The 16,537-nt window shown below is 39.3% G+C and overlaps 1 protein-coding gene across 1 annotated transcript; it reads right to left on the reverse strand.

The window, feature by feature from the left end:
* Positions 1–10,814: 10,814 nt before the first annotated feature.
* On the reverse strand, positions 10,815–15,235 carry LOC121538737 (coiled-coil domain-containing protein 32-like). Its single transcript, XM_041846896.2, is given in 4 exon segments — positions 10,815–11,264; positions 11,442–11,478; positions 11,481–11,588; positions 15,088–15,235. Coding segments are annotated over 4 exon segments (270 nt in total). The 5' UTR covers positions 15,116–15,235; the 3' UTR covers positions 10,815–11,167.
* Between the last annotated feature and the right edge of the window lie 1,302 nt (positions 15,236–16,537).

A 16,537-nucleotide genomic window follows, 5' to 3' on the forward strand; every position in this document is an offset into this window, starting at 1 on the left:
GGTAATGAACCTAGTATATTTATCACACATGGTAATGAACCTAGTATATGTATCACACATGGTAATGAACGTAGTATATTTATCACACATGGTAATGAACCTAGTATATGTATCACACATGGTAATGAACGTAGTATATTTATCACACATGGTAATGAACATAGTATATTTATCACACATGGTAATGAACGTAGTATATGTATCACACATGGTAATGAACGTAGTATATTTATCACACATGGTAATGATAATAGTATATGTATCACACATGGTAATGAACGTAGTATATTTATCACACATGGTAATGAACCTAGTATATGTATCACACATGGTATAGAACGTAGTATATTTATCACACATGGTAATGAACGTAGTATATTTATCATACATGATAATGACTGTAGTATATTTATCATACATGGTAATGAACATAGTATATTTATCACACATGGTAATGAACGTAGTATATTTATCACACATGGTAATGAACATAGTATATTTATCACACATGGTAATGAACGTAGTATATTTATCATACATGATAATGACTGTAGTATATTTATCATACATGGTAATGAACATAGTATATTTATCACACATGGTAATGAACGTAGTATATTTATCACACATGGTAATGAACATAGTATATTTATCACACATGGTAATGATAATAGTATATGTATCACACATGGTAATGAACGTAGTATATTTATCACACATGGTAATGAACCTAGTATATGTATCACACATGGTAATGAACGTAGTATATTTATCACACATGGTAATGAACATAGTATATTTATCACACATGGTAATGATAATAGTATATTCATCACACATGGTAATGAACGTAGTATATTTATCATACACATGGTAATGAACATAGTATATTTATCATACATGATAATGACTGTAGTATATTTATCATACATGGTAATGAACATAGTATATTTATCACACATGATATTGAACATAGTATATTTATCATACACATGGTAATGAACATAAATATACTATCATACATGATAATGACTGTAGTATATTTATCACACATGGTAATGAACATATAGTAGCTACATTTACAACGATTTCATCTGAGCTATTAATACTTTTGATTGGACCGGTATCTTAAAAGCAGTGCCAAAGCTCGTCCCAACATTATAGACCATACAGTGGGGGGAAAAAGTATTTAGTCAGCCACCAATTGTGCAAGTTCTCCCACTTAAAAAAGATGAGAGAGGCCTGTAATTTTCATCATAGGTACACGTCAACTATGACAGACAAATTGAGGGAAAAAAATCCAGAAAATCACATTGTAGGATTTTTTATGAATTTATTTGCAAATTATGGTGGAAAATAAGTATTTGGTCACCTACAAATAAGCAAGATTTCTGGCTCTCACAGACCTGTAACTTCTTCTTTAAGAGGCTCCTCTGTCCTCCACTTGTTACCTGTATTAATGCCACTGTTTGAACTTGTTATCAGTATAAGAGACACCTGTCCACAACCTCAAACAGTCACACTCCAAACTCCACTATGGCCAAGACCAAAGAGCTGTCAAAGGACACCAGAAACAAAATTGTAGACCTGCACCAGGCTGGGAAGACTGAATCTGCAATAGGTAAGCAGCTTGGTTTGAAGAAATCAACTGTGGGAGCAATTATTAGGAAATGGAAGACATACAAGACCACTGATAATCTCCCTCGATCTGGGGCTCCACGCAAGATCTCACCCTGTGGGGTCAAAATGATCACAAGAACAGTGAGCAAAAATCCCAGAACCACACGGGGGGACCTAGTGAATGACCTGCAGAGAGCTGGGACCAAAGTAACAAAGCCTACCATCAGTAACACACTACGCCGCCAGGGACTCAAATCCTGCAGTGCCAGACGTGTCCCCCTGCTTAAGCCAGTACATGTCCAGGCCCGTCTGAAGTTTGCTAGAGTGCATTTGGATGATCCAGAAGAGGATTGGGAGAATGTCATATGGTCAGATGAAACCAAAATATAACATTTTGGTAAAAACTCAACTCGTCGTGTTTGGAGGACAAAGAATGCTGAGTTGCACCCAAAGAACACCATACCTACTGTGAAGCATGGGGGTGGAAACATCATGCTTTGGGGCTGTTTTTCTGCAAAGGGACCAGGACGACTGATCCGTATAAAGGAAAGAATGAATGGGGCCATGTATCGTGAGATTTTGAGTGAAAACCTCCTTCCATCAGCAAGGGCATTGAAGATGAAACGTGGCTGGGTCTTTCAGCATGACAATGATCCCAAACACACCGCCCGTGCAACGAAGGAGTGGCTTCGTAAGAAGCATTTCAAGGTCCTGTAGTGGCCTAGCCAGTCTCCAGATCTCAACCCCATAGAAAATCTTTGGAGGGAGTTGAAAGTCCGTGTTGCCCAGCGACAGCCCCAAAACATTACTGCTCTAGAGGAGATCTGCATGGAGGAATGGGCCTGTAGTGTATGGAAATTATGACTGTTTTAAGTGGAACTGAACGTGTGCTTTGTTTAAAGGAACCGAGGGGGGGATGGTTTATGATGGTATTTGAAATGTGCCTTTTTGAGGATGACGCCCGAGGGGAGACTGGTGATTGGCCAGAAGAGGGGGTAACCCTTATTTTGGCAGTGTCTATATAAGAAGGGTTTTGGACAATAAACCCCAGAGCGGTTATTATAATTCGAGGCAACTGCTCTGCAGACAACGTGTGTCTGTAATTTATGCTGTAACCTCATGGTATGAATAAAAACTTCTGACACGATGCAGCATAAACCGGACTCTTTTGTTGACAGCGATGATGACCACCATTCATCATATACGACATAATGGCGCCCAACGTGGGGCTGGGTTTGCGTCTCTTCCTTGTTTCAGTCAATCGCCGGGCTAACTCTCTCTGAGGCATGGCCGGAAAAAAGGGTGAGTGTTCTTACCGCTTCGGAGTTTGTTAGATTGGATATGACTTGTGTACACTGAAGAGATGTTCCATTATGACCTGGCCTCTGGTGGCGTTATCGCTGTTGATTGGGAGTCTGATAACAAATATTCTAAATTTGGTTGATGGGTAAACGGGGAATAATAGCATGTTTAGGACAATGGATTGGTAGAGAATAAATGTTGGGAGACGTCTGCATAGTTAGGGCACCGGGAATCTGGAAAAGCCCTCCGATCGAGGCGATTCTTTAGGAATGGGCCATAAAATCCTTGCAACGCGTTATGTGGTGTAAGGTTAATTCTGGGAATTATTAAGCTGGACGAATTATATGCATGTTATATACTCATCGTATGGTTGACGAACTATAATGCTTGGGGTAACCTCTCTATGATTATCCAGAACTTACGGCAACACAAAGTTAGAAGGAGATATTACTGATAGACAATGATTTGGCCACGGTGCGGGGTGTTCATTTGTATAGCTAGTAGGCCGCAGTTTGCTAGAGGCTGAAGCTAAGGCTGGATTGTTTTGGGCCACGTGGTGCCTCGTGGCTAATGTTTGATTGTTTCAGGCCACGTGGTACATCGTTGCTAAGGCTAATTTTTGTAAGGCTAAGGTGTGATGCTACATTCTACATGGTGGCTGAGGTGGATGCTAATGCTACATGCTAATTGTGTTTTGTGCCGCAGTGTACCTTAGGCTAAGCTAAATGCTAATGCTACATGCTAATTGTGTTGCGTGCTACATGCTAACGGATATCCTTAGAGATTCCATTGCGATGGATTAAAGTCTCTTAAACTTGTCACTGTTTGTAAGTCAGGTTGTATGTTTTGTGAGCGCTGTTAAATGTTGGTTGACTAGGAGGGGAACGAAAGGTACAGCTGGACTGTTATCCGTTTAGTGGAGGTGAAAATGTGTTTTTGATTGGATGTGCGCATGCGCGGGATTTTACCGGGTAAGACTACGACATGGGGTCGCTCTGAGCCTCCAAAACAAAATGGTGGCTTAAGGTCATAGATTTTGGGGTTTCCCTGCAGGGGTGAGATAGCTACAGATGAAGGGACAATAGTCACAGAATAGAGAGATTTTGGGGAAAAATCTCCTAGGGGTTAAACGGCTGTTGTTCGAACGTGAAACTATTTGGCGAGATGTAGTAAAGTTATAAATCAAATATATGTTGACGGAGTATAATTAATTAAATTAAAAGACGATTAAAATTAAATGAAATGTTTTGGAGCGATTTATTTAATAAATGTATGGGCATGCGTTTAATTTTGCGACACTACACTACAGAAAGGGGGAGTTTATGGCACGAGATTAGGACACGTTTTGGTTTACGGCACTAAACTACAACACGAGGGTATTGTAAAACAACAAAACAAAATGGTGGGTACAGGTCATAGGTCCCATTTGGCGTTATCCTGCAAGGGAAAATAGACAGACAGAGGAGAAATTTTAACACGATGATTCTAGTTTAAACGGCGGTGGGTTAAGATGAAACTTGTTTTGAGACCGATTGAATTTATAAATTAAATATATGGTAACGGATTATAATAGAGTGAATTAGATAATTAAATGACGGATTAAAATCAATGTTTTTGGGCGATCTATAATTAGTCCTGAGTTAAAGTCTTAGAGCGAATGTAGAACGGACGAATATTGAATGTGGATAACTTGGTTAATTGCATAAACTGCTGAAATCTTGTGTGTTTCTATGTTTTTGAAATATGAGAGGAACAGGAGACGACAGGAGGAGAGAGAGAGGGGCTGACGGGTGCGTGGCGTGACGTGACGTCACATGACGTGACAGAAGATCAGATATCAGGCTAGGTTACAACATTTTCCAATTTAAAGAAATGTGATAATGACAATTTTGCATAGGCTTGGCAAAATACTATTTGAATAAAATTTACATTTTGGAGGCTATGTGCATCACTGGGCTGGATTACAGTTCGATTGGAAATCAGGTACTGACATTATTTTGCAATGATGATATTTGGGGATTATATCATAGGAAGAAACAAGGGGTTATGGGGATTGTAGTGTTGTAGGGGTACAGGCTTTGTATTAGGATTATAGTCTGAAGTTTAATACTTGCATTTGATGGGTTATGGTGAGAGAGCCATTAATAGCTAAATTGATAAGATAGGGAAATAAAAATTGATTTTAATTATTCATATTTTTTTTTTTATTAGGTTTTTAATTGATTTTTAATTTTTATTGGAAGTGGGTTTTGAATAAAACATTGAATTGAATTTTTAATAGTCATATTTTTGCCGTTTTTTTTTTTTTTTTGAGTTGTTTAGGTTATATTAAGAATTACAGGGGGGAAGCCTACATAGGCTATATAGTTTAAAATAAGATAGTTCACAATAAAGGAATATAAAAGGGTTGTTACAATGGGGAAAAAGATATTAGGACTATGAAAGTCATTACACGGGTTGAAATAGTGGTAATCCTTTAATTACAGTGTTGCTAGGGTATCTGGCAAGTGAAACAAAAGTTGCCCTTCATTCTCAAACAGTAATTGATAAAATAGGTTTAAAAAGTAGAGCTTAGGGATGTTTATTCTCAGCTTACAATGATCATCCAGGAGTGATTATTGCATCAGAAATATAGACAAATAATAGATAGGGTACCCGCAGAAACAACGATGAAGATGAATCCAGAAGACGGAAGAAAATGAGATGTCTGGAACGTGAAGGAGAAGAGGATGATGAAGATGAGAGTGATTGATGAGAGGTCATGGGTGGAGGTGACTCTGTGATCAGAGGGAAGTGGCAAGAGAGGAGAGAAGAAATGGATACTAGAGATTTGATCTCTGATGAAAGTTGAAGGTACAAGAGCAAAGAAGAAATGGAGAAGTGGAAGAAGTAACACGACTGGATGAAGACCTCAAGAATTGAAGGAGAAGAATAATACAGTGAGGCCAAAGGAAAGGCCACTAGTAAGAAGATGATATTTCAAGAACAGAACTTAGAAGATAACCTTTTGAAGAATACTGATATGTCAACAACGAGAAAGAACAAGACGAAGAAACTCTGAAAACTCAATCATACAACTGGTGGAGAAGAGAAGTTTTGGTTATGAAGAATCAGAGTGAACCAAATCAACAATCACTGTTACAGCTTCAACTGGACAATGTCAAGTGCAATTGTACCAGCCAAGGGGGGTACCAGATGTTCCATATTCACAGCAACAAGTCAGGAGGAAACAAGAGAACATTTTTAAGGAAGATACAGGGGCAATTCAAGATCACCTGTTCTCCAGGTGAACCCTAAATATTCTAGAGTGCCTAGAATATCCGGAAGGGGGGTATCAGCTGAGAGCATCGATTAGAAAAGAAGAGAAAATAGTCAACAATTGAAGTAAAAACAACCGACCATTAGAAGTGATAGTGAATAGGGGAAAACTTATCTGGGTTCAGCCTAAAGAGGTTAAACATCTCACTAATTAAACATCTAACTAATTAGGATAGGATAGGGATTTGAGGTAGTAAAACAGTTTAATTACTCTTAAGGAATCAATTGAGCTCTGCTATAGAAGTCAAATAGGAATTAAAATAGACATACTAATATTAGGACAATATATCAATGACATTGTGGGAAGAGATGCATGGTGTAAATTGAAGTGTTCAATCAGAGGCACACTAGACGACTGACTGTCTGGTAGAATATTTTAAGAAGTAGGGTTTTTGGGAATCATTTGCTTAAAAGATAATATCATAGGAAGGATGATAATCTATTAGATTGCCTGTTAGACAATCTGTCTGAGAAATAAACTTAATAGAGTGACTGTTATTCTGGGTTACATCCTTACACCAAGAGATTTGAGGTTAGGCTAAAGGTGTTTAGTCATTTGCCAAGTCTGTGTAAAGGAGTCAGGAGCAGGTGGGGAATTCCCAATCACGTATTCTAAAAATTGGTGGGGAAGGGATTTTGTGAAAATCAGGGGAAAAGGTTTTAAATGTTATGAGAGGAGAAGATTAGATTAAAATAAGTTAGGAGTAGATTAGGGTTGAAGGAACTCTGAGACAGTAAGCTAAGTTTTAAAGTTAGTAGTAAGAGAGAGAGAGAACAGTAATGAATGACACTTTAGAATAGAAAGATCAAGGTAATTGTGGGTACCTTTTGTTATAATCAAAAGGTTTAAAGTTTAGAGGTAGAACTGAAAGGGGGAAAAAAGTGACACTAGTGGTGATGGATGGAAGTACAAGTAAAGAGTTCAGAGCTTTGGGAAAACTAGGGATGAGGTAGTAACAATAATGACATCACCACGTGAGTCTATTAAAACAACAGTGAGAAGTAATTTAACTCTTTCAACATTGATAGTTATTAAAGCCATAAATATAGCGCATTTGATTATAAGGGTCCAGCATCAATTATAGGGGGAAAATACTGTTATTAGGGTTAGGAGAATAATAATTATAATATGCCATTTAGGATGATGACGTTTCTTTCACAGAGAGAGAGAGAGAGATAATTAGGGAGAATATGTGTACTTATCTAGTGAAAGCATTAAAATTTGTTTTGGTTAAGAATTATTGGTTAAAGGGTTATGTAATTTGTAAGGTGACGCTTATAATGGAAGATTTGAAGTCTGTAGAAGTTTCCACAGTCACAGAGGGAGTTAAGGATAAGTTTATTACAGTAGTCACTCCAACAGTGAATAATACACATAGGATATGGGTAACTTTTCCACTAGAAGGAATTAAGGGTTTTAATTCATCAACTAAGTCAACAACGTTAATGGTAACTTTGGGAAGGGATTAATGATACGATGGTAATAGCAAATGTAGGAAGGATGACAACAACTTTTCTGAAATTAGAGGTAGCAAGAGGGATTCAGGAGGTTATGGTCCAAATGGGATTAAAATAGGAGAGCAGATAGAAACAATATAGATTAATCTGAAATGGAGAAGATAGATTCATCATGGAGCTACAGGATGAGGTCTTTGATTTTGATGACAGACGGGAAGAGGTATCTGCAGTGCCGCTTGTTCTTCTGTTGTGAAAATTAGAGATAGATAGGAAATAATTCTGTAGGAATCCGTGAGGAATCTTGAGGGTTGATGTCTGTTGGGGATGCCAGCCCAAGACGTGTTAGACGGTCGCGCGGCCTCTGTCAGGTATGGGTCAGTGTTATGCTTTGTCATAACTGTGGTATCAGCAACAGTCATTGACCGATAAAATAATGTCGTTGTCAGAACAGTGGTTTAAGCCTAGGTTTAAGTAGTGTTCTTGGGTAAATGAATTACCCTATGGGAATTGTTAAATGGGAAAGGAAAATCAGGTAACAACGGAATCCTGAAGTATTCAGGTGAAACATTGAGGGCTAAAAGTTATTTTTGTTCTAATAAAACATATGAGGTAAAGGGTATGTTTATGGAAATATCATATTGGGATGTTATATGATAACTTTGGATAAGCATGAACATAAGGTTAGAGATGACAAATATAATGTAACTTTTTATGTACCAGGTAGTAGAAAAGCAGGACTTTGATGGTTAAATGATTAGCTTTTGACTGACAATGTGACTATGGGGAATTTTAGAGATATTTAGGGGTTTGGGGGTGATAAAGCATCTATATTCTTACATTAGGGATGGACAGGATTTGGTTACATGTCAACGTTGAAGCTTCTATATGAGGTTTCTACTATTATAAGAGGGATAGCACCGGACACAGCTAAATCTAGGGTTAAAAGGGTGACATGGCTACATGTCATAGTCTTCAAGCCTATCATTGAAGGGTAAGTCTAAGGGAGAAGGGGGGACTTCATTCATGGTATGGTGTAACATTTGGGAAGATAATATTGATAAATATTAGTTATACTTTGAGTCCAGATAGTTCAGATAATATCATTGGGGTTATAGATGCATTATAAGGGATGTGTTTGGGAGATTTGATAGGATTTGGTTGCAAGATCAGTTAGGCCAGTAGGGGCAGTGATGGGTCAGATTTTAGTTGCAGCTTTGATAACACTGTGTGATGTTTGTAATTTGTAACTGACCTTTGAGAAAGCTATGATTCCTGGAGACAACACTCAGATGCCGGTGTTGACTGTTCCTGATCTGGATAAAGATGGACAAGTGGCCTACTGATGGATAAATATCCTTTTTGATTATTTGAATCATTTTATTTTTATTGTTTCAAGGAAAACATTTTGTAGGGTGATTTTAGTATGATTTATGAATCAAAAGGGGGAATGGATAATGTGATTCATGCATCATTTATATATCATTTTTTTTAAATTCTTAGGTGAAATTGAGGTTTAATTTGAAAGTGGTTGTTTTGCAAAGGATACTGTTTGGTCGTTTCTTTTCTTTTCATTCCAGAAGCATTTGGGGGAACATGTGACTCAAACAAAGACAATATGAAGGGACAATATGACTGGAGGAGATGAAACAAGGAGGGTGTGGAAAGGTTTCGATTCCATCATCAACGATGCAGTGGAAGTCGAGACTACGGAGGAGATGAAGTGTAGTGGACTACATTCCAGTGTCTGCAATGAAATATAGACATATTTGATGTGTAATACATAATGGTGTCATATTCTTAGGTATTGATTTTAGTAGAATGATGTTTGATGTTATTGAATGCAGATGAGGATCTTAGATGCTTTTGTTTATTTCGATGGGGTTTAGGGAAAGGACGTTTAGGCAGGGAGAGATTCCCTTTCAGGTCCTATGGGTTGACCAGCCTGAGAGTGGATGTTTCTGGATAGGATTTTGTTTGCAGGGGAAACATGTGTATTTAATGGCATCATAGTTTCAAATGTATTTACATGGTTTATGAGTTTATCTGGAGTACCGCGGTGGTTGCCTGGGGCAGAGGGACCGTGAGAGAATTTTACTGTCTTGATTGATGGATGGATGGATTTGGAACAAAGGTTGCCGGACAGGTTTTTCGCTCTCACACTCCATAAAGATTTATTCATAATTCATAGTAATGTGTTCACACTTCATGAACAGTTTGTTCATAATTCATAGTAATGTGTTAACATTTCATCAACAGTTATTCATATTTCATAAGAAAGGTATTTACACTCTAGAGGAGAATGTTTTTGGGTTTAAGGTTGAGGATATTCAATAAGATAAATTGTTACTGGTCATAATTATATTCTGTTTGTTTTCGAGACTTAGTTTAGTCTCGAAGGGGGGAAATGTAGTGTATGGAAATTATGACTGTTTTAAGTGGAACTGAACGTGTGCTTTGTTTAAAGGAACCGAGGGGGGGATGGTTTATGATGGTATTTGAAATGTGCCTTTTTGAGGATGACGCCCGAGGGGAGACTGGTGATTGGCCAGAAGAGGGGGTAACCCTTATTTTGGCAGTGTCTATATAAGAAGGGTTTTGGACAATAAACCCCAGAGCGGTTATTATAATTCGAGGCAACTGCTCTGCAGACAACGTGTGTCTGTAATTTATGCTGTAACCTCATGGTATGAATAAAAACTTCTGACACGATGCAGCATAAACCGGACTCTTTTGTTGACAGCGATGATGACCACCATTCATCATATACGACAGGCCAAAATACCAGCAACAGTGTGTGAAACCTTGTGAAGACTTACAGAAAACGTTTGACCTGTGTCATTGCCAACAAAGGGTATATAACAAAGTATTGAGAAACTTTTGTTTTGACCAAATACTTATTTTCCACCATAATTTGCAAATAAATTCATAAAAAATCCTACAATGTGATTTTCTGGATTTTTTTTTCTCATTTTGTCTGTCATAGTTGACGTGTACCTATGATGAAAATTACAGGCCTCTCTCATCTTTTTAAGTGGGAGAACTTGCACAATTGGTGGCTGACTAAATACTTTTTTCCCCACTGTATGTGGTGCAACATAGTGTAGTAGCCTAACAAAATGCAACCAGGGTAGTTTCGGCTATTTCCCCAACAATTAACTGCTTTTATTTAACCATATCATAAAATCAACAATATTTCATAAAGGTAACATGACAAACAATGGACCGTTGCAATATTTGTAATGATATGTCACCGAATTCTTTCTCCTCAATAATAAAACAGACAAACAAACATAACCTAATAATGACAGTATAGGAAATCCAACCATGTTCCTGTCCAGTAATAACACATGATAACGTATGAAAAATGTCTGCAGTGTACAGGTAGTTATTTCTCAGGTATGGGACTCCTGTCCTCTTCAGGGTTCTGAGTGGCTGCCTCAGGTCCGCTCTGTGATTGGTCCGTGGAGGTCTACTCTCGGCTCAGTGACAGCAGGAGAAACTCCAGCTCCTCAGCGCTGATGGCCACTTTCTCAGGTACCAGCCAACGCTTTAGATGCTCCAGGGTACTGGGGAGAAAGGGAAATGATCCCACATCCTATCATTACACAAAGAGGCAAGGTTGACAACAGAACAATCAGTGGACCTGTAAGAAACTTTACACGCTCAGCCTTCAAAGCTGCCCAGAGATAGTGAGTTAATAGCCCTACTTCTGCCTGTACAACAAATGATGCTCTTCTGCTCACTTCTGATCTAGCTCTTCCCCCTGAAAGAGTTCAGAGCGTCGTGCAAGAATCTATCCCAGGATTCCGTTTTGGCCTGAGATAGGGAGCGCAGCATCTCCCTGGACGTCACCTCAGCAGACTGGCCCTTTATTCTCTTCAGACGGTTCTCTGAAAGACAGGATTTATATTCAACTTCAATAGTATGTTAAGTAATATGGGACCTTGATTTCAGGCTCTCACAATCCATTCCAAATAGCCAAGTAAAAATTAGACTTTGCAGTGTGTTGCTAGGGGAGACTAGGATCAACAGTAAAACCCGTGTTTGGATACTTTCCCAATTCATTCTCTTTCTGGACATAAAACTGATGCATGAACTTAACATTTACTACTACTGCTTACACCTATCCAACATAGAGAAAGGGAAGAAGGCTGACCCTCTTAGCTACAGTAAAGCAGTGGTGATGGTCACCAACACTGGCCCTAGGCAGCTTTTCTTCCATACTAGCAAGGACCAGGGTTGATGGATAGAGGGCTGTTGCGGTGACCGTATTACCGCCACACCTGCGTGAGTCATGACTGCAGTAAAATTCAACATGACAGTTGAGTCACCGTAATCTCATTTTTACATTTACATTTTAGTCATTTAGCAGACGCTCTTATCCAGAGCGACTTACAGTTAGCGCATACATTATTTTATCGAACCCACAACCCTGGCGTTGCAAACGCCATGCTCTACCAACTGAGCTACATCCCCTGCCGGCCATTCCCTCCAGTGGCTCTTATCCAGAGCGACTTACAGTTAGCACATACATTATTTTTTATCGAACCCACAACCCTGGCGTTGCAAACGCCATGCTCTACCAACTGAGCTACATCCCCCGCCGGCCATTCCCTCCCCTACCCTGGACGACGCTGGGCCAATTGTGCGCCTCTACCAACTGAGCTACATCCCCTGCCGGCCATTCCCTCCCCTACCCTGGACGACGCAGGGCCAATTGTGCGCCGCCCCATGGGTCTCCCGGTCGCGGCCGGCTACGACAGAGCCTGGATCTCCTCTTATGCACTCTGGACATGTGTTAGTAGTAGCCTACCCAACTCGCTAACGATCATCAGGTCGCTAATGGCCTGGTACTCAGAGCTCTATTGTCCCACTAACCACTCTGACATTAATGCAAATGCGATCGAAAATCACATCAAACACTTATTATCAAAACAGTATATGGTTTTAAAACTCACCTCACTGTGATTGATCAATCTGAGAAAGAAGTTCAACAATAGGTTGAAACTGCTCTCCCGAGTGGCGCAGTGGTCTAAGGCACTGCATCGCAGTGCTAGCTGTGCCACTAGAGGTCATGGTTCAAATCCAGGCTCTGTCGTAGCCGGCCGCGACCGGGAGACCCATGGGGCGGCGCACAATTGGCCCAGCGTCGTCCAGGGTAGGGGAGGGAATGGCCGGCAGGGATGTAGCTCAGTTGGTAGAGCATGGCGTTTGCAACGCCAGGGTTGTGGGTTCGATTCCCACGGGGGCCCAGTATAAAAAAATAAAAAAAATAATGTATGCACTTACTAACTGTAAATCGCTCTGGATAAGAGCTGCTAAATTACTAAAAAAACTAAACAAAAAAAAACTGAGTGGAAAACATGGAGCCAAATAACTCTAGGACCTGTTTCAAATGATCACTTTTACGCTCAACATAGCCACTTCATTTGCGCGCACTCTCACTCCAGAATGGGAAAAATATAGATTATATTTTATTCAGCTAAGTTAAAATATATTCTTCTTACTTATAAAATCCTATAATATAAAATAATGGCAAGGACTTATAAGCAGATCTTGTCTGCTAAATGAACAAGCCTACAGCCTATGGCATGGCGCATAGCCAGATAACATACAGTAGGCCAACTCATATTCTGTTCTTCTGAAAAAAAAAAAAATCATATCATGTTTCTTTAGACCTGACTAACATAAATAATGCATTTATTGTGATGGTGTGTATTCAATTGATTTATTATACTTTTTTAAATGTAGATGTTCCAAAGACGCGCATCAGAAGCTTGTATGAGTAGAGCCTGGAGAAATTAAACATGTTTATGTTAATTAATGGTCAATTACAAATAAATTCATAAAAAATCCTACAATGTGATTTTCTGGAGAAAAAAATTCTCAATTTGTCTGTCATAGTTGACGTGTACCTATGATGAAAATTACAGGCCTCTCATCTTTTTAAGTGGGAGAACTTGCACAATTGGTGGCTGACTAAATACTTTTTTTCCTCACTGTATATTTGATCAATTCCATTTACTTTTGGTACTTAAGTATATTTAAAACCAAATATTTTGAGACTTTTACTCAAGTAGTATTTTCACTGGAGTTATTTTCTATTAAGGTATCTTTACTTTTACTCAAGCATGACAATTTAGTACTTTTTCTACCACTGAACAAGTTCAACTCTTATGAACTGATAGCAAGCTCAATAATGAATTAAATGACAGCTAGCAAGAGCAATGCAATTAAGTTTGCAGGTATACCAAATCCAAGGTGTTGGTAAACTGTCCACCAAATTAGAAATGAGCTAAACTGCAATGAATCAGAATGTTTATATTTGTTAGCTAGGTGATTCTTTTAGATGCAGTTAGCTAGTTAATGCTAACGCCAACTTGGTTCGTTAGCTGCAACTAAAATAATCACCTTGTCATTATAATTTCAAATTATAACTGGTAAACATTCACTTTGCTAGCTTAACGTGTTTATTGGTGTCTTACCTTCGACTACAATTTAGAGCAGCTAAACCGTATTTCCCAGGTAGTAGTCTGATTGAGAGGGGGTCAGGTGCTTGTTTCCCTCGTTGAAGTGCAGATCAATATATAACGTTTTTGGCGTGCGTTTTTCTGTTTTTTGTTGTTGTTGTTCTGTCTCTCACTGTTCAAATAGACCTACCATTGGAGTTGTGGACTGGTCATTTCTTTGTGGCTGGGCGGGGGTGCGCGATCAGCGGGGGATCAGGTGCTTTTTTCCCCTCGCTGTGTGTGTGTGATATATATATATATATATAAACATGGGGATTGGAAGTGATGCAGACAATTACATTGATGGAAGTTACAATCTATCTGCAATATTAAGCTGATCTACCCCAACAAAAAATAATTATACAAAATAAAAAATAAAAAATAAACTGTCTGTCAAGTCATTCTGCGGTGCTATGGGTGCTCATTGTTATCCCAATGTTATTGGCCAGCTCTGTGGACCAGGAAGTGTGTCCTACAGCTGGGTCCTACATGGTTGTCTCTAGTTACTACAGCCACAAAGTCAAAATTGGTTATATCTTAAAAATTAATGAAAACAAAAAGTAGCTTTTTGGTCTTAATTTAAGGTTAGGCATAAGGTTAGCAGTGTGGGTCGGGTTAGGTTTGACCGTCCTACAGTGGTTCGGGTTAGGTTTGAATATCCATACAGACTACCAAAAAAATACAAATGTAAAAACATTATTTTTCTTCTTCTGTTAAAACAAAACCTCCAAGGAGCCTGGGAGGGCGGCACACCATCCTTTTGCGTCCGCATAGGAGACCCGATAGACCGTCCTGACTTTCGCCACCTCGACTTCCTTCGCCCTTACAAGGCATTTCAAGAACTCTGGATCATGATCTCTACCACAATTGCAGCACTGACCTTCTTCACTCCGTTCTTCAGTATACATCTTTCGTCTGCACACATTTGCAACATGGCCAAATCCTTTACAGTTCTTACAATGTAGTATTTGGGGGACGAATGGTCTCACTCCGTACCATACAGCGGAGGCTGCTGATGGGAGGACGGCTCATAAAAATGGTGAATGGAATAGCATCAAACACATGGAAACCATGTGCTTAATGTGCAGTGTATTTGATACCATTCCACCTCTTCCGCTCCAGCCATTACCACGAGCCCGCCCTTCCCAATTAAGATGCCACCTGTGGTACCTTATATACCCTATCTTTAAATGCATCGGGAGGTGTTCTTTGTAAAAAAAAAAAATAGAACCAACAGACTTTCTTCCCTTGCTCCATTCTGGTCAGGTGACGGATACTAACCACACCTGGGATTCTCTTCCTTAGGTCTTTAACCTCAACTAATAAGAACAATCCTCCTCCTGGTCACTTGAATTGACTCCACTTTTCTCAGCACCTGTTTCACCTTCCTCGAGACTAGGGTCAGACAGGCCCCAGGCAAAATTGGCTTTTTTGAAATAATTCATGAAAACAATCATTTGCTTTTTGGTCTTAATTGAAGGTTAGGCATAAGGTTAGCAGTGTGGTTAAGGTTAGGGTTAGGTTTAAAATCAGATTTTAAGAAGATCAATTGTAGAAATAGTTGGGGGGGTAGCCATAATTATGACTTTGTGGCCGTGATAACTAGTGAAGACCCCTTCCACTGCTGATGCCGAAGTCCAACATCGGCAGATGCGGTGGATTGAGATGCAGCCCATGCAAAAAAAACATATCTCTATCTTAAACAGACGGATTTTGATTATGCCTTGAGCGGAGCATGAGGAGGGGCCTCAAGCGGATACATGAAAATAAAATAAAAAATGGTGCCCAGCTCACGAATAATAATGATACCCAGCTCACGAGGCCTCTTGATGTGAGGCCTGAGAAAATCTGCCTAATGGTAATGCCGCGTTCAAATCAACTGGGAACTCGGATCTCGGAATGCGGAAATCTCAGACTTCCGACATCAGTGCGTTCAAGACAACTGGTAACTCTGAAAAAAACGAGTATTATTATAGAGGGCTTACAGTTGTGTCACAAATCACCTAGCAACCACACCAGGCGCCATGTTGGAAGACCAGAGTCAGTCAGTAGGCCCTTTTCACGATGACGTCATCTAACTTCCGCCTTTCCGCGTAGCAGGTTAACTTCACTTCCGTTCGCCCGTAACCTGAGACTTCTCAACGAAAATACAACTGTTGACCACTAACTAGCAAGCTAGCTACTTGAAGAAATTCCAAAAGGTACGTTTAAGTTAAATTAGTAAAGTTAAGAGTAATAATGTTTACGTATATGCAATGGTTTGTAACTTGCTAACGTTATTGTTAATTCATAATTGTTCACTGCCTTAGTTACTTAAAAGTGGGCTAACG

Source organism: Coregonus clupeaformis, chromosome 21 (assembly GCF_020615455.1).
Source record: "Coregonus clupeaformis isolate EN_2021a chromosome 21, ASM2061545v1, whole genome shotgun sequence".
Classification (NCBI taxonomy): Eukaryota; Metazoa; Chordata; class Actinopteri; order Salmoniformes; family Salmonidae; genus Coregonus; species Coregonus clupeaformis.